Source organism: Colias eurytheme, chromosome 6, assembly GCF_061535395.1.
Source record: "Colias eurytheme isolate Ceu_HAF_F1 chromosome 6, ilColEury1 Martin Lab GWU primary, whole genome shotgun sequence".
NCBI lineage: Eukaryota > Metazoa > Arthropoda > Insecta > Lepidoptera > Pieridae > Colias > Colias eurytheme.
The window spans coordinates 4179011-4202413 of record NC_142985.1 but is presented as its reverse complement, the minus strand read 5'-3'; the positions used below and the strand labels follow the sequence as shown (position 1 = coordinate 4202413).

The 23403-nt window shown below is 33.7% G+C and overlaps 4 protein-coding genes across 4 annotated transcripts in view; 2 read left to right on the top strand and 2 right to left on the bottom strand.

The window, feature by feature from the left end:
- LOC149907579 (uncharacterized) overlaps positions 1 to 9073 on the bottom strand; it is a 21362-nt gene extending 12289 nt beyond the window's left edge. Inside the window, exons 1-25 of the mRNA XM_090102605.1 lie at positions 8192 to 9073; positions 7803 to 7959; positions 7245 to 7419; positions 6982 to 7085; positions 6548 to 6691; positions 6035 to 6152; positions 5705 to 5780; positions 4455 to 4522; positions 3845 to 3884; positions 3736 to 3762; positions 3360 to 3471; positions 2880 to 3004; positions 2736 to 2786; positions 2539 to 2650; positions 2327 to 2451; positions 2190 to 2240; positions 1965 to 2076; positions 1656 to 1780; positions 1521 to 1571; positions 1329 to 1431; positions 993 to 1117; positions 850 to 900; positions 644 to 764; positions 214 to 338; positions 53 to 103 (exon numbers count right to left, since the gene is read on the bottom strand). Coding sequence (XP_089958731.1) covers positions 53 to 103; positions 214 to 338; positions 644 to 764; positions 850 to 900; positions 993 to 1117; positions 1329 to 1431; positions 1521 to 1571; positions 1656 to 1780; positions 1965 to 2076; positions 2190 to 2240; positions 2327 to 2451; positions 2539 to 2650; positions 2736 to 2786; positions 2880 to 3004; positions 3360 to 3471; positions 3736 to 3762; positions 3845 to 3884; positions 4455 to 4522; positions 5705 to 5780; positions 6035 to 6152; positions 6548 to 6691; positions 6982 to 7085; positions 7245 to 7419; positions 7803 to 7959; positions 8192 to 8258 — 2416 coding nt within the window. The 5' untranslated portion in view covers positions 8259 to 9073. The remainder of the gene's footprint in view (positions 1 to 52; positions 104 to 213; positions 339 to 643; positions 765 to 849; positions 901 to 992; positions 1118 to 1328; positions 1432 to 1520; positions 1572 to 1655; positions 1781 to 1964; positions 2077 to 2189; positions 2241 to 2326; positions 2452 to 2538; positions 2651 to 2735; positions 2787 to 2879; positions 3005 to 3359; positions 3472 to 3735; positions 3763 to 3844; positions 3885 to 4454; positions 4523 to 5704; positions 5781 to 6034; positions 6153 to 6547; positions 6692 to 6981; positions 7086 to 7244; positions 7420 to 7802; positions 7960 to 8191) is intronic.
- On the top strand, positions 9074 to 23403 carry LOC149907576 (uncharacterized). Its single transcript, XM_090102604.1, has 6 exons — positions 9074 to 9090; positions 19005 to 19132; positions 19208 to 19341; positions 20325 to 20589; positions 21320 to 21555; positions 22042 to 23403. Exons 2-6 carry the CDS (start codon positions 19117 to 19119, stop codon positions 22366 to 22368), a joined length of 978 nt encoding a protein of 325 aa, XP_089958730.1. The 5' UTR covers positions 9074 to 9090; positions 19005 to 19116; the 3' UTR covers positions 22369 to 23403.
- LOC149907578 (uncharacterized) lies at positions 9833 to 14322 on the bottom strand. Its single transcript, XM_090102601.1, has 5 exons — positions 14140 to 14322; positions 13924 to 14060; positions 13428 to 13680; positions 12630 to 12865; positions 9833 to 10248 (listed from the first exon to the last, which is right to left on the bottom strand). Exons 1-5 carry the CDS (start codon positions 14153 to 14155, stop codon positions 9868 to 9870), a joined length of 1023 nt encoding a protein of 340 aa, XP_089958727.1. The 5' UTR covers positions 14156 to 14322; the 3' UTR covers positions 9833 to 9867.
- On the top strand, positions 15335 to 17492 carry LOC149907577 (uncharacterized). Its single transcript, XM_090102603.1, has 4 exons — positions 15335 to 15535; positions 15691 to 15958; positions 16258 to 16505; positions 17130 to 17492. The coding sequence occupies exons 1-4, from the start codon at positions 15350 to 15352 to the stop codon at positions 17439 to 17441; spliced, it is 1014 nt and encodes a 337-aa protein (XP_089958729.1). The 5' UTR covers positions 15335 to 15349; the 3' UTR covers positions 17442 to 17492.

Genomic DNA, 23403 nt, shown 5'->3' with positions numbered 1-23403 from the left:
AATCAGTAATTCATCTGTTAAGTTTAAACGACAGTCTCAAAATAATCCTTACCTCTTTCCGTGCCAACTTTGGCTAAATGTTTGGAAGCATCTTCCATTGTACCTAAAATACATTAATACAATAAAATATCTATCCCATATATAAAAAACCCATATTCTTTCCCCTATCAATTGTTTAAATAAATTAAATTCATTTATTAAAGGAATGAAAACCATGTATTTCGCCGGTTAAAGTCGGAGGAAGTCTAGTGGGAACTCCTCTTCGCATCTCTGCTGCGATTTCTTGCTGGAGATTTTCACATTTTGGATCCTCTTCCAATGGACCAGCATGTCTTAATCTAAAAACAAAGATTGGTTGCACCCCGGGAGTGCCGACAGAAGTGAAAACTTTATTATTAACGTTCAGCATGTTTGATATTTTGGAATGGTATCCGTCTTACGCATGGAATATAAGGGCTAAAAAAAAACATCTGTCTTACGCTTTTTCGATCAGGCCACGTGTCCTGACGCGAGTTTAAGATTTTATACCCAACGCCGCTAAAGAAGTTTTCACTTCAAAAATTTTAAAGCAACCTATATTATTATAAATTTTCTCTCATATTACACGATTTTTTATTCTTATTGATATTTATGTGTCTCTTACACGTCAGCTCCATCTGAATAAGTTTGACCGAAAGCTTTGTATTTAAACAAAAGCCTTGTTCCGAGCGATTTCTTTACGGCTGCCAAGAAGTTAAGAGGATATCGTTCGCCAGCAACTCCACCTAAATATAGAGATTCATCAATATGAACTCTGACGCTGTTTATTTCAATTTAAAATTCAAATCAATGATTAAATGTTTCACTTACTGCGTAAAGCGATTCCTTGGGATAAAAATCTTGCTGCATCTTGTACCATTGCTGAAATTTATATAAAATTTACATTTTATTTAATAATTTGCGAGTTTATAGGTACCTTGTATAATTAGTTATTATTAATACAAAAAGGTAACCTTTCATAGCAAGTTTTAAATTCGGTGGTGTGGACTTTTCCATATCTTTGTTCAAATGGTCTTTAGCTTCGTCTGCGATATCTTTTACTGGCATGAAAGGTACAACTATGGGTGCCGTTTCAATTCTGGGAATAAATTATTACCAAATGTAACTAATACGAATTCATTTGTTCTATTTAATTTACCATTTCTTGCGTTTATTTTGTCCGTGTTATTTTATCTTAGATAATTTTTTTCTGGCGGTAATCTTCTATTTGGTGGATTATAATTATTGACGCCAGCAAAACACAGATATTTGTTATAACAATAGCTAAAAATTGATTTAAATTTCCTTACTCTTTTGCTCCTACGTCGTACGTCATGGTATAATTCTCTCTTTTGGCTACTTCGTTCTTGGGATGACTTTTCATCATTTCTAGTAGAGCTTTCATGGCCTTTTCTTCATAAAGAAAGGGAGAATAATTAGAAAATTCCAGTCAACTTAATATTCAGAAACCATTTAAAATGTCATGCAAAATTTTAACAAACCTCTATCTCTGATAAATGCAGATAAATAATTTGCACAGCGACCAATCACCTCTGGAAAAAATAATTTTGAACAATTTTATATTCTATTTTTATTTCAAAAATGAACATTTATCGTTTTGTAAAAATATCTATAACCTTCCATGTCTCTTTTTAAGGCTTTAGGTGTCGCAGTGTCGACTGCTTTATGTAAAACTGGTATGAATGTTGGTGCAGTTTCAGGATCAGGAGTTACGCTAGTTAATCCAGGAGCAGATTTTAATCTGAAAGAATAAGTGATGAATAAAGCTAACGCCACAGAAACTCATTTTAAGGTACATTAGAGAGACGATAATGAACTGAATGATTTTCATGAAAATTGCTTTGACATAAAAATATTTCTGGATTAAAAATGTATATGAAAACTATTCGTTTTTTTTTGTATAATATATTGTACTAAGTACTAACGTATAAGCTGCAGCAAATCGTGTAGGTAGAGGAGGAAATTCCGGAGTAAACGGTTCAGCGCCATTTCTTTCCAATTCTTTTATAAGTAGATCAAAGGCTGGACCACGTTCAACTAAAGATAAACATTTATAGTCAATACATAATGATTTGCAATTTACATATTCTTAGTTAATAATTTATAACGAAAATTGGATTATAAAGAAAAGTGTTCAAAATATTACTTACTTTCATCGATAGCACATTGGGACAGATACTTTGAACAAATGTCCAATGTTTCTGAAAAATAACAATTTCGTTAATTAGTATACTATTACCATTCATATTGACAAAAGAGACATCAACATCTTTATTTCTGTTCATACCTTTCATATCATCTCTTAAGTCTGCTGGTGTTTGTCCCTCGACTAATTTCGCAAGGGCAGAATGTATTTCTTGTGATAAATTAGGATCATCGTGATCGCTTTCTAAGCCTTTCGCATTTTCCAATCTAAAATCGTTAATCCGGAAAAAAATATAACGTTTTAAATAATTATTTTTTCAATGACTGGAAAATAAAGTTAAACTTGTCACATACTCTGTAGCTGCTTTTCCGTAGGTTCTTTTAGCTTTTCCCTTAACGTACAGTTGTTGGCTAGATTTGGATTTCATTGCCTTTACTAGGAGTCTAAAAGCCGGACCTTTATCCTCTAAAAGCAAATTAATGGTATGTTGGATATCAGAAATATTTTAACGTAAGTTTTTTTTATAGTTTCCAACACGAAAATAACTTACTGTTGTATTCAGCATGTTGAGACAAATAGTTTGAGCAAATTTCAACCATATCTAAAATTAAATGAATAAAGTTATTGCAATTATTTTACGTGATTTACCTCAAATATTTTTAATTACTATTCTATCACACTAGCGTAAATTTACCTTTCATAAATGGTTTAATATTGTTAGGTGTGCTAGGTGTAACCGTTTCAGTTAGATCTTGTTTGACTTTATTGGCCAGAGTCGTGTTAAATTCAGTTGCATTAAAATCCGTTGCTTGTTTTAGCCTGAAAACACAATTAACATAACTTAGCTCATATTCTCGGTAAATATTATTTAGCAACAAGTGATCAACAAAGTTGCTGGAAACTTTCAATGTGGTCGCTATTCGGTAGAAATTTCATTCATGTTGATAGCCACTCCGCTCTTTCATTCAACTTTGTTGCTAAACAAATGTTTACCATAAATACAGAGCTTGGTAGGTTTTTAATGAATGAATGAATAATTATTTATTGTGCACCGCATAGAAAACGATTTAAAAACGTGTACAGAAGCGGCCTTATCGCTAGCAGCGATCTCTACCAGGCAACACAAAAAAATGAACAAATGAGTTTATATTTTATTGTGTGTTGTAAAACTTACTCATCTGCTCCTTCCGAATATGTTAAACTAAACTTTCCGTGTTTTAATAAATTAACATCCCCTTTTGAGTACATAGACTCAGTTAAAATATTGAACGCTTCGAGCATTTCTCCTGTAAACATTTTAAAAACATTATACAACTTGCCAGTAACAAGGTTTTTGACGTGACAACGTCTTATAATTCGATGGGGCCGGCTGCACGCACGAAAAAACATGACTCATGCGGCGTTACCTCGCTCTGAGGCGTTTCATGTAAGGCTTGAGGTGCAAGCGAGAGCGCGGAACGAGCGACAAAGAAGCACAATCGGACGTTGTCACGTTCAACTATCATCAGTAAACCGACTTTACAGACAACCAATTTTTTACACATACCTACCTGTAAATTTTAGATACGCGGGAAATGCTGAAATTAAAAGAAATTTGTATATTTAATTATATATCAATTTAAAATCAGAAATCAAATTACGAAGTTAAATGGTACGCACGTCCTTGCAGGAGACCACCACCACCTTCACCGACTCCACCCTGAATAAAACATAAAATCATTGAATTAAAGAATATAACAATATTATTATTCAAAATATTCAGGAAACATCTTTCATTTTGCGGCATAACAACAAATGAACACTTAAATGATAAAAAATTTAAATTCATTTTAAAAATGAAAGATGTTTCGTAAAAATTATTCCAAAAAATTATACTGAAAGTAATTACCTTAAGTGTTCATTTGTATTAACCCATGGTAATAACACAATTGGATAAAAAACAAAAATAGACACGTAGTAAAAATTTTGCTATTTTTATTTGCTTTATCATTCTTTACATAGTAGTTAATTTGGCTTTAAAATGCTTCGCGTTTTATAATTTTGTAATGTCACTAAATTCTGCAGAAATATTTCAAGTAGGTGCTGTTGGCGAAGGTTTGTCATTAACAACTTCATTGAAGACAGTTTCAGAGCAGTTAAGAAAACGTTTTCCAGAATTATAAGTTTTAATCCCAATCGGTGCATGTTCCTGTAGTTACAATGGATTACATATTTATTTTACGGCATTTAGTGTATGTATTGAATAAACTTTCATTTATTTTATGCTTACCTCTCCCATCATATTAAGGAAATTATCTGCAAAGCCCGCATCACCTGCCTCGTCGGCTCCTAAAACATCTGCAAGAAAAACAATATAGTATGTAATAAAAAAAACATTTGCTCTAATTATAACTGAGTCACCTTCTTTTTATGTCCATACTAGATTTCCGCCCGCGGCTTCGCCCGCGTTTGCAAAGGAAAACCCGCATAGTTCCCGTTCCCGTGGGATTTCCGGGATAAAAACTATCCTATTTGTTAATCCAAGTTACCCTCTATATGTGTGCTAAATTTCATTGTAATCGGTTCAGTAGTTTTTACGTGAAAGAGTAACAAACATCCATACATCCATACATCCTTACAAACTTTCGCCTTTATAGGAATATAGTATATTAGATTTATGGGCCCTTTTCACAATGGGCAGCGTTGGCCCAACTAATGATGGTCGATAATGCCGCTTGGCGATTATGAATCTACAATGACAGCCCATCATAGATACTTAGTACACTATCGTGATTACTCACTAGTCACTACTCGTCCAACGCTGCATCCATTGTCAAGAGGCCCTATTAGATTTATTGCTTCCATAACTTTGTTACACATGTACGTAAAGCTTATAGACCGGGAGATATTGATACAAAATTTCGAGTCATTTGTAACAGGATGGCGGTTCTACAGGGGTCTTAGTACGCAATGAAAGAAAGAAAAATGATGGTGTGAACGCTGGTACCAGCGGCTTAGTTGCTATTTTTCCGACGACTTCGACTAACGCCCGCGCCCACGCGATAAATGACTCGAAATTTTGTGTCAATATCTCCCGGTCTATTATACCAAGTACTCCAAAGATCTTCAGAAGTTACCTTATTCTTTCTGGACACTAGATCTTGAAGTCTTTGGCGTCGCTGTGGTAGAATTTCCCGCAGTACTCGTCTTGCTGCTAGATCCTGTTAAATCCGAACCTCCTTCCATTGGCCCCTCAGCGTCAGTCTTTTCGACTTCTTTATGACAATTAGAAACATACCTTTCAGTAATATTTCCCAGGATACAGGAGTAATTACTAATTAATAGGGGAAGTTTGAATTTGTAACAATTGTTAAAATCGTTAGCTTTCTAGGCAGATTTTGGAAATAACTTTTTAAAAACAATTGACACAATTTCAAACGCATGGACTTACCTTAAAGGTATGCAGTAAAGATCCATTTCGTTGAAATTGCTGCCAATTGCTATAGATACTAATTTGTACAGATAATCTGTTTTAAATACCTTCGTCTTCGTCGAAGTCCATCATCAGCATCCTATCATCTGACTCGCAGAGGATTTCATCGATCCAAACGGCAATCTGGGCATTAAACAGTAATAATTACATAGGAAAGTTCCTTTTTCATAGATAGTATAATTAGATTTTTTGCATGTGGCCCGTAGCTTGCCTGATGGCAAAGGATCATCACCACCCATACTATATACTTCTGCACATTTGTCTTTTTAAAGAAATTAAGGTATAAATAAAGGATTGATGACAAGAATATCAATTTTGAATAACACATCAATTTCTAAGTACCAATTAAACATTTTATCCCATATATTTTACTGTACCTTATCAGCCATTTCCATCATGAATTTTGCTTTAGGGTGAGTGCAACGTCGCGAAGGTGGCTTCGTGTGCATATAGGAGCAGATGTCTTCTAGAATTATGTTCGACAGTCGCAACATGCTAAAACGATTATTTGATATTGCATGAAAGTGATATTTCATGACAATTAAATTTAAAAGATGCTACTTAAGTTATCTGAAAGATTTCAAGTATGAAATGTTAACATTTTATTTACTTTCAGGTAAGTTACCCTTTTGATACCCGTTCTTGACTGAAAAAAGTTATTTTAAATTTTAACCAAGATTTTAACCGCGTTAAATTAAATCCCAATAAAACAGAAGTCAAAAGACAGTATGGGAAACTAGTTGTGCCCCGCGGTTTTACCCGCATTGCTGCGCCCCTATTGGTGTTATCGCGTGCCTTCCTCGGTAATTGGCCTATCAAACAACAACCAAACTCTTCCGCTTTATAATATTAGTATGACTGTATCAGAATCATGTCCATAGTAATCTCACCCATCAGCCAAAGCGTAAGAGCCCGGTTTGGACAGTCGCTGCTGGATGCCGCGCGCAAACGCGACCGTCGCGTTTCGCGCCCAAACGAATCTCTTGTCACCGCACATTGCTAATATGTCCTTCTTTATGTCGTTTACTTTCATCCTAGCCGAAAAAATATTATTATAACTCTACTTTTCTTTATGGCCACTTTGATCGACGCCCACAAAATGATTAAGAAATCGCTTACAGCAATAAGAAGGTTCCAATTTCTATATATATGAGATATACTTATCTACTAGGTACATAATATTCATTCAATGCCGATGATGTTTTAGTGCCTAATATTACCTGTATGGTATCTAGGTAATAGGTATGGGTATAGCCTATTAGCCATTTGGTATCATGCTCGCGTACAATTTTTAAATAAAATTATAACCACAACGTCTACGTACTTCGTCACTTTCTTCTTGCTTTTTCTGAGATTAATAAAGTATTCGTAAGCTTGTTCTGGCTTGAACGGCTGATCCGCATCTAGCATTGCTCGCAGTCGGGCAATCTACAATAGCCATAATAATATGATACAATTACTATTCTCAATTAATCTTTAAAAAAATAATTTAATTAAACGTAGGTACTTATTTCAATTACTAAATTTGCATTTGCAATGAAAACGACGATAATAAAACTTCATACAAAATTCAAAAAGTATTCTAACCGTATCAGCCGGAAGTGTATTAGCGTATTGCCGCCATAAATAAATAATGCTGCGTATAGGCGGTTTCGCCATTCGCTCAAGCCTGTCCGTCAACACCGCGCCATGCCGGCGCAGACAGCGGGCATGCGCTCGCGCTGCGCGTCTTGATAGTTTAACGTCGGTTGCTTTTGGTCCCCTTTGAAAGTTCAAATTATTCAATAAAAGAGAGCGTGTGTGCTGAGCCCACGTGTCAGAAGTGAAACTTCTTTGACAAGACATACCAAAACCGTCGCCTTACTCCATGACGTGACGGTATTGCCATGACGCGACCTTGAAATTTTATTCTCAACGCGTCTAAAGAAGTTTCACTTCAAATTCATCATTACATAGTTTACTCGTTATTAACTATATATTCTGTATATTCATCGTAAACATCATAAAAATACATAATTTAATCGATCATGACGATTATAGTCATAATCTAATAGTCTAATCTTTTAACGTTAACCAGTTCAATGTATATTGTATACTGTGACGAAAAAATATTAAGCAACAATTATTATTGTATAATCGTTTTACTTAGGCCTTGCCGGCTTCGGGGGCGGTCGAACTGTTTGTTTCGGAGTCGACTTGTGCTGAACTCTTAGATCTCGACCGGCCATGATTGTGTCCGCAACTGAGGGTGGCACTGTTTCCGTGGCGTAGGGAGGATACGGTGGGAAACCAGCACCAGTCGCTGCGGGCGTAGCTATACATGAATAAATATTAGTATGCTTCGTAATTGATTGGTATAAATTTCGGATATGAAACGGCAACTGCCTTAAGGTGGCCTCAAGTTAGTCACAACGCAATGGATGGTTCTGTTCTAAACGTAAACTAATTTATCTTAGCTAAGTTATTCCTGCTTTGTTGCTCTACAGGTAATTTATTGACAAAGAATATAATATAAGCAATAAATCAATAATTACCTTCGCCTGCTTCAGATGGCCCCATTTCGCTTGGAGCATAATCTGTAGATGGTGCACTATTAGCCATTTTGGGAATTTAAATAAAAGCTCAGAAACAGTTAATATTGTATTGTTTATAAATATTTAATTATGATTGGGCACAACTTTTGCTTGTCCTGTTGACGCGATTGCATTTTAAAGAATGATAAACAGAATTAACTTCATTTTTCATAAAGAATTCTATGTGGCCAGTACCTACTTTGAAAATCCAGCATAGATATTAAAACTCTTTTTTGATATCCTTATCAATTATTTTACGTGGCTTAGGGTAAATAAATATAAAGGTCTTAATAGGTCTTAGAGCATTTAATGCTCTAAGTAATATGGTCTAAGATCCAAATATAGGTCGACCTTCACCGGCGTGATAATAGAATGAGACCAATTTTATAATAAACTAGCGGTCCGCCCCGGCTTCGCCCGTGGTACATATTTACGTTTTCTCTACATAAAAACCATCCTCGTACTTCAAGGAATATAATAAAAAAAGAATTATCGAAATCGGTTCAGCCGTTCTCGAGTTATGCGCTTACCAACACATTTTGCGATTCATTTTTATATATAAGATTTAGTGTATTAAAAAATGTATTAAAAATGGGTTTACTGGGAAAATCCTGGACAGGATATTTTTTAATTAATTATTATAAAATCTTTTATTTTCATTTTTTATTAATTGCAGTTTCGAGATAATAAAACAATTTTGTAATAAAACAGCGCTGACATAATTTTTTTTTCATCATCCTATAAAGTGAAAGTAACTGGTACCGACATACCTGTTTATACCTGCCAACCTAGCCGTTTGTCCCGGTAAATATTAGAAAACGACTATGACTGCACATTCTGTAGGTTTCATACTTTAAGTCTATTAAAAAAAATGTTTTTTTTTAATTCATTAAAAATGTCCTGTCCAGGATTTTCCCAGTCAACCCATTTTTAATACATTTTTTAATAGACTAAATTTATTATAAAATTGGTCTCATTCTATTATCACGCCGGTGAAGGTCGACTTATGTTCGGATACTCTACCAATAGGTAGTCAATTTACATTTTCGTAATTTTATCTCTTTGGAGGGAAAAGCAGAGCGTGTGGGATTCTTACCGGCGCGGCACGTTGGCCAAAACAAAGATAGATCTTGGTGCTGGTGTTTTGTAAAATCCTCCATGTAATGAATGCAATATTGCATTAATTAATTATAGCCATATAATTCAATAATCATGAGTTTTTTTTAATCATGTTGCAGGTCTGTATATTTGAGTTGCCATATTAATGAAGATGATCCCGATTTTGAGTAGGAAAGGAAGAAAAAAAAATGTTATCTTATAGTTTTATAATATTCTCTATCTTACATAATTATATATAAATATTAACAGTATATATCATATCTCACACGCTTTTCACAAATTGTGAAATAACACTTCAACAACAATGTTGCAAAGTTACCTTCATTTTCCAATAAACTAATTTTTTTTTTTTTTGATATAACTGCGACCAGGCAATCTGTTAGGTAACAATTGGCCTTTATATTGTTTGGAACTCCGTCCGGGAACATTGATATTGTTTCAAGGGGCTCGTCCAACGACTCCACCCTTGTAGTCCAGTTCCAATAAACTAATAACAAAATGTTTAAATATATGTATTATTATTCCCATACATGAATACCATCATCCTCATTGTCATCATTCTCGTCATCATCATCATTGTCTGTACCAGATTCTATATTTTGGCGGTAAATTCCAAATGCTGCATTTTGGGGTATCCTATTAGTGCATCTTCGGGTAGCGAATGGAGCGACAAGTATTTCAAAATTCTCTTTTGCGACCTCGGCACCGTTATATGGGAAGAAGCATGTGTTATAAGATGGAGGAACCTTTCCTGGTATTATATGGCCACATGCACATTCAGCTCTACCTACATACATTTTTTCGGTACCATCGTGTTCTGTATATCCCCCCTGGATAGCCCCCGCTGGTATGATGTCTTCTTTTGTTGGTATCCAAATACAGTCATATCCACATAACATCTGAAAAAATATTTTTTATTATTTTTTTTTTATTAGAATAAGAAATTATATAAACTACGTAAGATCGATCGTTTCGATAAATTTAATTAAATGCAATAACATTTTACATACATATTACTTGTAAATTTGACTATTAAAATTTAAAAACCCAAAAGTAACAACAATAAATATTAGACTACAAGCCCGCATAGGACAAAAATATGGGTCAAATGAACCACCATGGGACATATCTAGAACGATAGCAGAGCAAAAAATAATAAGATTCATCACTATGCCGTCACTTGTAAGCTGTCCAACTGAGTGCAGATGAGAATTGAAAAGTACAGGTAGACTCGGTAAATTTTGGTCATATATTTTTGTACGGCATTCTTAACCATCGATAGATCCATTAAAAATAATAAGAAACCGCTCAGTGCCGTACAAAAATGGTGGTCCACCAAGTCGGAATTTTTATTTAATTTCCGAGAGTTACCGGGGGTAAATTTGGTCATTTGACCATGTACGGCATCTGTGTCATACTATTGCTATACTGCTTTTAATCCATTATTCCGCAACGCCGTACAAAAATCATGGGGACAAGGGGAAAAAATCGAGAGTTGTAATCCCCTCTCTTTCCCCACTCCAGGGGGTCATTTGACACAACACGAAATAAATTTATTTTTAAAGTATTTTATGCATAGATAATATTTTTTCATGTGCCGTACATTTTCGTTGGTTCAAAGGGGAAAAATCTGAAAAAGAAAAAAATCCATATAACGAAATATTTGCTTTATATTTTTATAATAAAATATAAATATACATTAATATTAAGAAGCTCGAGGTGGTTAATTATCACCTTGGAAAGTCGGAGTCAGGTGGAATGGACTCCGTTAAATTGATGAACTAATAAAAAAGCTATGAACGAAAAGATGTGAATTATATGCAATCAGTCCATGAATACAGGTAAAGTCACAAGCAAATGCTAGTAATATATACATATTCAAAATGTACAAGTAAAGCGCTTTCAAATGATACCAAACACTGCATATTTATCTTAACTTTATTTTTTTACTCTGTATGTTTTGTCCGCTAGAGGGCGCCACATTAGATTTTGTGAAACCCCATATAGCCTTTAGCTAGCTGGTCGTTGGTTATCCAGTGAACAATTCAGACGCCTCTAATGATATGTCATTTGTCGAATTCTGATAAGTAGTTTAGAAGTTACGAGGGAATAGATGAACATACATACATGACCTGTAAACAACCATAACCCTCCTTTTGCTTTGCCGTAGTTGGGTAAAAATATGTTAATGCCGTACTGTATCAAATGGCCATAAAGCACTCTTAAAATTGTAGCTTTCGTCGCTTTCATCAGCCTAAAAGATATGGTCTGCACAAAAATGTACGGCATCGTTTTTTCCTAATTTATCTATGTTAATACTATTTAAAACAACGGATAAAGTGTAGAAAACTATTATATTTCATTAATCTACGATGTTTAAACTTTAACAAAATTTCTGGTTTTGCATTTCTCTATAACTTTTTTTAGAACGGTTTCTTTTGAACGGCAATACTATACAACAATTGAATTTTACAATATCATGTTAAAAAAAAAGTTCCCGTACAGGGTCAAATGACCTTACAGCTCTTTATATCAAGAATTCGATGAAATTAAGATGATTATTGGTATACATTTAAAAGAACAATTATTTTTTGACGGCATTGCTTTTAATAGTACTTTTGAGTGCTAGATAATGTTTTGGAACCGAAGCCGTACTTAGTCAAATGACCCCCTGGAGTGGGGAAAGAGAGGGGATTGCATCTCTCGATTTTTTCCCCTTGTCCCCATGATTTTTGTACGGCGTTGCGGAATAATGGATTAAAAGCAGTATAGCAATAGTATGACACAGATGCCGTACATGGTCAAATGACCAAATTTACCCCCGGTAACTCTCGGAAATTAAATAAAAATTCCGACTTGGTGGACCCACATTTTTGTACGGCACTGAGCGGTTTCTTATTATTTTTAATGGATCTATCGATGGTTAAGAATGCCGTACAAAAATATATGACCAAAATTTACCGAGTCTACCTGTACTTTTCAATTCTCATCTGCACTCAGTTGGACAGCTTACAAGTGACGGCATAGTGATGAATCTTATTATTTTTTGTTCTGCTATCGTTCTAGATATGTCCCCTGGTGGTTCATTTGACCCATATTTTTGTCCTATGCGGGCTTGTAGTCTATATAATATATTCATAAGTTACATGAAATCAGTCACAGAAAAACCAAATGACTTAAACTCAATCAAGTTTAGTAAGTTCTTTTAGAAATGTTTTTGTATCATAATAATACATGGAATTTTGTTCAAGAAGCTATTCAATCAATATAAAACGTTTACCTCAAAATTAGTTTTCAAATGCATCTCTCCACCCCAGGATATGAAAGCGCACTTTGCAGATGGTACAAACTTTCCAGGTGTTAGTGATCCTTCATGGGCAGCTCTTATAATATATAAGAATTCATTTTCGTAACCTCCAATCATAGCTCCATATGGTATCAGCCCATCATATGGCACCCAATAGGGTTTGCCCCCTTGAATGGGTTTTAAAGTAGGCCTTTCTATACTTGGTCGTACTAAAATACATATTAATATTATTAATCAGCTACAGAAAATATTTTACAGGTAATTACAAATAAATATTTCAGGACAATTTTCACACACGGCACAATCTGATCCGATGTGTTATAGAAACCAGATGGCTGATAAACATACATGTATATGTAATTTTAAATAAATTCTTATATAGATAATTAACACCCAGACACAGAGCAAACATCTATGTTCATCACACAAATATTTGCCCCGGGTGGGAATCTAACCCACGACCCCTGGCATAGAAGGCAGAGCCACTACCAACCAAGCCAACCGGTCAGTCAAAAAAATAAAACATAACATTCATATTGGGAAGACAAAAACCTCTATAATTTTACTATATTTTTGAGTGAAAAGGAAACCAAATGTGAACAATATACAACTAAAAAAAGTCTGTCAATGATTTAATAACTCAGGCCCCGGAACCACAACCGGAATCTATTGTCTCTGGGACCGATTGGGCCGCTTGGGGCTCAATGGGTTAATAATCTGAGAATATATTTGATATGAAATATTATGTAAGATTATTCCATACATACATACATGTAAATTTCCAATCTACAGCATTCTGTTGTTCAACCACTGTAAATGTTATATACCCAAAATTTGCTTTCTTGACATTCTTTGAAACTATTGGTTCATATTCTCCATACTTTCCTAATTGTATTTTATTATCATACCATGCTAGCCAAAACTTTTTGTATCCATTACGATTTATTATATCAGGCGTATCAGCTTCAGCTACAATTTCATTATTTTCTTTGATACTAGATTTTCCATTTCTTCCTATATACACCTGAAATAACAATTGGAATGAAATGCAAATTTTAAATCTATTTGAGACGTTAATACTATTAGGTATCTTGTAAATAAATCAAACAAAGCAATACTGTATAAGAGAAATAAATGTAAAGGAATAATGTATAAGAATAATAATGTACAAGAAAAATATAGTTATCTACATAATTTTTATGTTTTCAACTTCAGTGCTTAAATATTGGGAAATACCCATCACGTCATAACAAGGAAAATATCTTACCCAGTGGTTTAAATATGGAATATCAGGTTTCTCCGCCAGGCCAATGTTAGCATTTCCGAATGATTTAATGGAAAATGATAAGGAATTGCCCGAAATCTTGTAAAATATTATTTTATTGTGTGGTTGGGAAGTAAAATCTATAATGAAAAAATATCAATATTAGTCGCGCAACCAATAAATATGCATAATTAAAAAAAATTTCACGAGAAAATTTACCAATTACATCTCCCATGACAAAAAAATGTAGATTCAAAACGCCCAGGACACAAAATTTATTTATCAAACGCCTACCTACACGAACACTGGATTCAAACCACAGATAGGTACGAGATTCAAACGAGGTTGATAATATTTTGATAACAACACAATCTTAGCAAAAATCTGTCACAGTGGCTCACAGCTTCTAGTGTCAAAACTCAAAAGTCAAAGCTCTACTACTTCTTTCTTTTGTCTATGGAGTATGGAGTATGGCCTGCCCGATCCGAATTTTAAATTTACTCAAAACTCAATAGAAAGAAAATAATAAAATGTTTAATATTGAGCTGTGTTCTTTTCATGTTATTGTAGATTGTAGACTGTGTTGTAGACTAGTACTGATTAAATCCCTTACGATGTGTTTTAATATCAACTTGATTACCTTATTTAATTACAAAGTGTAATTGAATCACTAGTGGAATTTTAATGTAAGGAAATTTATCATGAATTGATGTTAGTACAATACGGCTATTATTATGGATTGTAATTCACAAACGTTATTTTAGAATTGTAATATTTTTCCGTGGTCCATTTCTTCAACGAGTATCCAAACTGAAAATTTTCAATTTGATTACTTAGCAAATTACAAGAGATATAATTATTAATATTATTTCCGTATATTTTATTGTACGACGTTTTAATCGATGTACTTTATTTGGCCTATAAGAGGGAAAACTTTAAACCTTGCAACACATCAAATGTCATCATTATTAAAAAATCAATGTCTTTCTGTAATCTGTTGTCACAGGTCACTCCTCAGCTTAGCTCCTCAGGTCACTCATTGTCAATTATTGTCATTCATATTATTGATTAAAGACACATTCGGTGGGTGATTGGAATTTTTAAATCTATCCCAAAGTTTTGCTTACAACTGATTAAATATCTACAAGTTTCAGTTAACTAACCACTTAGGGAATGAAGTTTGAAAACAAATAAATATAATATTTACTAATACCATATTTCCAGGGGATTTCCCGCTGACTGTAGTTACCAGAATTTTGTTATATTTTCCTGTTTATTTTTATCATATTGTGTAGTTGCATAAATATTGTGAAACTGAATGAGTAATGTTCAGATATTATAGTGTTAGTACTGATTGAAAACTTATAAAAATGAAAACTGACAGTAAGTTTTTATTTCATTATGTATTGAATATTATCTTATCATACAAATGAATTCAATCATAATTTTTTTTGTGTCAGTTTGTTTTTCAGTGCAAATTCCTTATAAACTATATAAATGCGACAGCGGTGGAATTAAATTTCAGTTACATCCAAATGTTAATTTAACAGACCATGAGGAAAACCCTGCTATTTATCTTATCAATAAAAAATGCCCACATGAAGATCTATATGAAGTAAGTTAATCAAATTATATATGTCCTTTAACAATGCAGCGTAAAATATTTAAACCAACGTCATTTACATTGTTCGTTTACATAGATACATTTAACATAAGATTGATTTACATGTATACTTCATTAAATTTGTGACTGTTCTTTTATTATTTTAGATACTTCTTAATTATGCAAATAGAACAATTTATATAAAAACATGTGAAAATGTAAGGACAAGCCTACCATTGCCAGGACATTTGGTTGAGGCTAGTCAGCCGTTGAATCTGTGGCTGGCCTGGCATGACAAAGAAATAAGTATGGGTGTTATGAACGAGAAACCCTTTTTTGTATATCCTCGCAACATAACTGGCGGAAAAGCTGCTGACAGTTTTATTGGATACATTAATTTTAAGAGAAATTATAAAATTGATTGGATAGTTGAAGGTATTGAATTTTTTAGATTTTTATTTTTAAGTTATATGAGAAGTGTTGTGTTTATGTTGGCTTATGCATCTCCCAGTTACATGAACTCAAGAATAAATATAATTTAATCAATTGATTGCAGATTAAAAGCCTGGTCCAATATGTTTGAAGTCAAACTTTACAACTATTAAACAATTATGATATATTTTAAAAAATATATCCAAGCCACTTTAAACTGCTTTGCATATCAATATTTTTTTTAATTCCCACAGAATATTTTAATAATATTCAATTATATGATTTAAAAAAAATCGTTTTAGAATCTCCACGGATGTTCAAACCACTTCTCGACAGTGATGTTGAAATAACTGATGGCAACTTACGTTGGGTTAATGTAGTAAACAATGATCTCCCGAAGGACGCATTTATTGGAGGCTTTGAAGGCGGACCCATATATGTTGCAAGAGCTATGTTTGCAGGTTCATTATGTCCTGGAAAGTATATACCTTCACTTGGAAGAGCTTTTATTGCATGGGGTGGAGAGGAATACGAAAAACGAAACTTCCAGGTAATAATTTTACAGGTATTATTTAAAAACTCGGGTACCACCAGAAGGACGGTACCCGGATCTTTGGAAGGCTTACGTGGGGACACGGATCCAACACGCAGAGGCCCTTTCGAGAATTTTAATGTGTTGTGGGACACCAGCCGCAGCCTGCCCATGACTGCACTATAGAGATACAGCCCTAGGCAGTCCGCGGCCGATGAAGGACTATTGCAGGGTATGGAAATTTAATAATTGGGCTATGGATTGGGGTGCTAAATGGACTATTATTAGATATTATCTATTATCAGCATAAAAATTCTGTGAGCTAAGATAATATTTAGATCTACACTAATATTATAAAGAGGAAAACTTTGTTTGTTTGTTTGATTGTAATGAATAGGCTCATAAACTACTGGACCGATTTTAAAAATTCATTCACCATTCGAAATCTACATTATCCACGAGTAATATAGGATAGGTTTTATCCCGGAAATTCCACGGGAACGGGAACTTTGCGAGTTTTTCTTTGAAACTGCGGGCGGAGCCGCCGGCGGAAAGCTAGTATTTAATAAATTGTTATCATTATGAATCATTTTAATTATTTGTAAATGTATATCATTAACACTTACTTTATTATCTTTTCAGCTACTTTGTGGTTATAATGCAAAATGGGTAGCATGTCGAAATAATGGAGTCCCAGAAAATGTTTTTGTAGCTGGTATGTCTGAAGTGAGGGAGGAACCTCTTTACATTGGCAGAGCTATGATTGATGGAAACTTGGTAGTTGGAAAAGTTCATATGCTATACAAAACCTGCTACTTGCCCTACAATGGTGTAGAGGTCGAAAAACATGAATATGAGATTCTAGTTGACCTGTCTATAAAGCCTAGGGGACGACTATGTAAAAGAATATGTCAAATTAATCTTAAGAATCCTAATCAAACCTGTATATACTAGATTTTGTTTGTTGTTTATTTATAGGAAAATATTATATTCATATTATAAATATAGTAGTTGTATTTTTTACTAAATAGTCATAAGGATAAGTCCTAATATTAGCTATATTGCTACTCATTCTTCATTTTAATTACCTATATGTTATGTTTTCATGAATAAATAATTGACAAAGTTGGATTTTTTGCCCAGAAAATATAAGTCTGTAAATATCCACAGTGTATCCACACTATAATATCCAGAAAAAAAATGTTAAATGGTTATTTGTCTCGGTTATTTGTTGATTAATTCTCATAATTTATATTCAGCCTGCATAATACCAAAATAATTCCGTATTTTAGCTAGTATCTTCGTCTTCTGATAACGATACCACAACATGCACTTAAATGGCATGATTATTATTTTATCAACAGTTTTCTTACGAAATTAGATTAATGGAGTGACTATATAAAAGCATAATAATATTATTTGATAAATACCTACTGTCACTGAAAGTATGGCATGGCGATTTTCGTAAATGGCTGAACGACTATGATTAACCTATTAGACTACAGGCCCATGTTGAAAAAATTATGGGTCATTTGACCCACCACCTGACCTATCTAGAATGATATAAGAGCATAAAATAATAAGATTCAGCACTATGACGTCACTCGTAAGCTGTCCACCTGAGTGCAGGTGAGAATTCGAAAGTTCAGGTAGAGATTTTCTCCCCTTGTCTCCATGATTTTTGTACGGCGTTGCGGAATAATGGCTTAAAAGCAGTATAGAAATAGTATGACACAGATGCCGTACAAAAATGGTGGTCCACAAAGTCGGAATTTATTTTTATTTTTCAACAGTAGCCGGGGTAAATTTGGTAATTTGATTTTGTACGGCATCTGTGTCATACTATTTCTATACTACTTTTAATCAATTATTCCGCAACGCCGTACAAAAATCATGGAGACAAGGGGAGAAAATCTCTACCTGAACCTTCAAATTCTCATCTGCACGGTGGACAGCTTACAAGTGACGTCATAGTGCTGAATCTTATTATTTTATGCTCTTATATCATTCTAGATAGGTCAGGTGGTGGGTCAAATGACCCATAATTTTTTCAACACGGGCCTGTAGTCTATATGCAAAAAATAGCCTCTTAGTTTTATTATAATCAACGCATTCGCCTTTGGCATTCGCGTCGGTATGCCGGGCTGTAAGTCAAACCGGAGAAGTATGGCATGACCACAGGCATGACAGTACCGCCTACTTCTGTTTTACGGGCTATCGGAAAATCCTGAAATTTTTATCACTATCTCCCGGCCTAACATAATTTTTGCATTATTTCAAATTTCTTATTTTTTTCATATTTTAGTTTTAAAATTTTAACGTGTACTCTGTACTTAACATTAGTACTCTGTACATATAAAATGTCAATGTCAAAGAACACAGTAATCAACTCTGATCAAATCCTCATCAAATCATATAATGTCAATTGTCAAATCGTTGTTGTTGAATCACAATTCACAACAATAATTATTTCATACTGTCATCAACTCTTTTTTAGAGTATAAGTATTCTTTGGTCATCAATGATCAGCGATTTCAATATTTAGACACAATAAAAAGATAGAGATAAAGAAATAAATGTGTAAATCAATGAACATAATTTAAAGTTTATTGGATTGTAGAACAAAACTATGGGTGAAGTAATTGGTATGTAAATAATTTCGCTTTCTGCATATTTTTTGAGGAATGTTTTAGGCATAAAGGTATTTTATGTTTTTCAAGAATTTAGTACTCTACAATGTCACCAAAACTTATCATACAAATTAAGTGGAAGTGGTTTAATATTCTACGTTAAGTCTCGAGGAGGTGCGGCTATTGGAATATCCAAGAACATGAATGAGCTCTGCAACTATTGGGTAAGAAAACTATTTCTCATTTCTCCACTGAGATATACATATGGAGACGACACCGCCTACATCACTTATGTTCCGCTCAACATACGCCATATGGCGTAACTGCACGCTCATTTTTTATTTGTTTTAAAGTGAAACGCATCAAATATGCCTTCGTATGTGTTACGATATTGCACAAATAATACGGAAAAGTGCAAAGGAATAACTTTTATCGGAGTGTACCTAACTAGATAATAATTTTTAAAACTTAGTTAGAGAAAAAAAATGGCGCACAGATTTTGTTTGTGGTGTCTCCTCCATACGTAGTAATATTATCTCAATGCATTTCTCTAATATATTCCGAAAATTTTAAACTTATCAAATTGTATACTTAAATGTCCATAAGGGACAACTCCAATTGAGTTTTTGAGTCTATTGCAACCAGAAGAAGACTGTTCAGTTATATGTTAGAGAATAAATACTTTATTATTCCACTATCTTTCCGCCCGCGGCTTCGCCCACGTTTTCAAAGAAAAACCCGCATGTTCCTGTTCCCGTGGGATAAAACCTATCCTATGTGTTAATCCAAGTTGCACTCTATATGTGTGCTAAATTTCATTGTAATTGGTTCAGTAGTATTTGCGTGAAAGAGTAACAAACACATACACATCCTCACAAACTTTCACATTTATAGTACTAGCTTTCTCATTCGCGTTTTCAAAGAAAAACCCGTTCCCGTGGGATTTCCGGGATAAAACCTACCTATGTGTTAATCCAAGTTACCCTCTATATGTGTGCTTAATTTCATTGTATTCGGTTCAGTAGTATTTGCGTGAAAGAGTAACAAACATCCATACATACAAACTTTCGCCTTAATAATAGTATTAGGATTAGTAGGAATAGGAATTATTAGGATATGATTAAAAATTCTTAATTATTATTAGAGTATCATAAGATTAAATTTTAAACTGTTTTTAGTTTTATTCATATTTCTTTTAATTTATAAGGTTTATATAGCAAGAGAAGGTAGAACTTGGATAAAAAGCACTAATAATGATGATGAAGCAGAAAACTCAAATATTGCCTATACACCAAACATATTATCTCAAAATGAATACAAGAAGTTTTGGTTATTATGGTCTAATAACACTTTGAAAGTGGGTGTATTTGATAATCCAAAACCACTTGCAACTAAAATGGAAATTGACTTGGATAATATAAAGTATGTCACATGTTCTGGCTTCGGGAATGTAGTACATTGGAAATTGTTGTGTGAGTACTCATATATTGCATTGAAATAAGTTTTGTTTTATTAAATTTCTTTTTTTATATTTATGGTTTTATTAAGGCTACGCGCAGACATACAGCGTTCTGCGTTCCGCGTTCTGCGTTCTGCGTTCGTCAGTTCTGCGTTCTGCGTTCTAGCGCACACAGGAGCCGTTCAAGACATTTGCGTTCTATTTCGTGACTCTCCGCACGTGAAACATGCCTCTCGAAAGTTCATCTTCCGAAGATGAAGCCTTGCTTTTTGTGGAGTCTAGAGGAGTCAAAAAAAGTAGAAAATGTTGGGTACACCCTATCAACACGAAACAAGATGATATGGGAGAATTTAGTATTCATATCCCTGAGCTGCTTCAAGATGAAGAGAGATTTTGTATTTATTTTCGAATGTCAATAAATAGCTTCAATGACTTACATGACTATGTAAAATCTGAAATAGAAAAACAAATGACCGCCGCGGTCTAACTGCGTTCTGTGTGCGCCGGCGCTATAGATCCTTCACATTACAAAGAACGCGGAACGCAGAACGCAGAACGCGGAACGCAGAACGCTCTCTGTCTGCGCGTACCCTTATGTGCAACTTCTAAATATTTTCATAAATAATGTATATGTGGCTACATTTTATACTTAAATGTCCCTTTGACATTACCTTTTCAATTGGGAATATTGGACTTATAGGAATGTCGTAATACACAACATTTTAACTGTCCTTTTATTGCAGTGCCACCAGCAATTGAAAAGCCACTTTCTGTACCATTGAAATCGGGGAAAGCTCAGTGGGTGGCAGCTGATGTACAATTGCCTGATGACTCATTTATAGGCGGATATGAAAATGAATTCCTTTATATAATCAGGGCTAAACATAGCGGCTCACTGACTCCCGGCAAATTTGTACCATCCATGGGCCTCGGTTTCATATCTTGGGGTGGTCAGGCACATGAGAAAACTGAATTTGATGTAAGTATCAAGATTATTTAGTTACATAATATATTGATTTTCAAGTTTGTTGTTCAGTAACAGAAGTAAAGTCTGTATCAAAATCAAACAAAAATAGCACATTTGTTAAATAGGAGTACCATTAAATTTATTTTAAGTATTTAGTTTTTAAGTGTTTGTTGTTATAGCGGCAACAGTAATATTTGCTGAAATTTTAAAATATCTTGCTATAAAGGTTCACACTTGAACCGATTTCGATTGTATATAGTTTTTTTGTTATACATTTTATTGTCTGCAGAAGGATTTAACATAAGAATAATTAATAAAATTACGAGACCAATTAATTATCAACACAGGCGACATCTGATGGGTCAACTTGTAAAAAAAATAAAATGATTTAAGTAGCGTTAATTAAAATCGACTACGACTTAAGATGAGAAAATCACTTTAAATAACCTCTTACAGTTAACTTTTATGAGTAACTGACATGTTGACTTATGGTTTCAGGTTCTTTGTGGATATGACTTAAGGTGGGTTAAAACAAAGTTTGACAGGATACCAGTGGAGGCGATAGAAGCTGGCCGCTCTGAAGGGTCCAACGCTGAAGTCCTTTACGTCGGACGGGTGGAACACCAAGGCCATTTTATACCAGGAAAAGTACAACCCTCACATAAAGTCTGCTATATTCCATATCTAGGGGATGAGGTGGGGATGAGTGAATTTGAAATTTTAATCCAACCCCACTCCAACAAATATATAGCTGATAAAATTTACCGCCACGTCGACTTTGAAATTGCTTCTGATTCATATTCTGATGAAGACGTCGATTTGTAATTTTGTAGCTGTATTCTGGATATAGCACACTAGATTAAAACGGCGACTTTTTCCGCAATATGCGATAAAATATGTTCTAAGTTATCTAAATAAAATTTTGTGGTCACGAAACTTCTGTCCAATTAAATCAGTTACACAGAACGGACATAAAAAGCATGACAGAAAAAAAATAAGAGAAAGGTGTTTTATGTTTTGGTCTTCAAATATGTAAATATAAATAAACCGAGCGTAGCTTCTCTTAAAATTAGAACTGCCAAGTAAAATATAAATTAAATCATGATACAGTAGAACCTCGATAAGTTAAAGTCCAAGGGAAACACAAAATATTTTAAGTTATAGGTTAAATAAGGTTTTAAGTTTTAAGTTATCAAGGGTCTATCCATTTTTCACTGCTTCTATAGCTTTTAATTTATTAATTATATTTAGTTACTTATCTTTTTGGACTCATTTTAAGCCAGTTTTATCACACAGTAAGTAAAGTGATGTTTCCAGGACAATCAAAAACTTATGATGCAAGTAAGTTGTTGTCATAAAGCTAACCGCCGCAAAGCTTTGAAAAATTTCGATAAAGCAAACAATAGGTAATGTATTGTTTACGTTAACAATTATACATAGTAAACACGTGCAAGCAATAAATACCGAAACCTTTCGTTTTGACACTCTTTCAAAATGACTCATTGACAAACAATTTTATGTTATAGAGGTTGTGGAAACATTTCTTTAAGTTACTGAGGGCCAATACAGAGATTATTTATTTAAGTTATAGAGGTTGCGTATTTTAAGTTAAAGAGGTTTTGGGCTCTGATGGGAAGGGAACATATTATTTTTTGAAGTTACAGAGGTTTTTATGTTACCGAGGTTTAAGTTATCGAGGTTCAACTGTATTAACAATTTGTGTGTAAACTGTAAAGTATTAAATATTATGGTGTAGGTATGTAATATGCAAAATGATTGTTTATTGTTTAATTTAACTGTGATGATACTTGATGTTTAATATATTATTATGTTAATAAAATAAATTAAATTATATCTCAA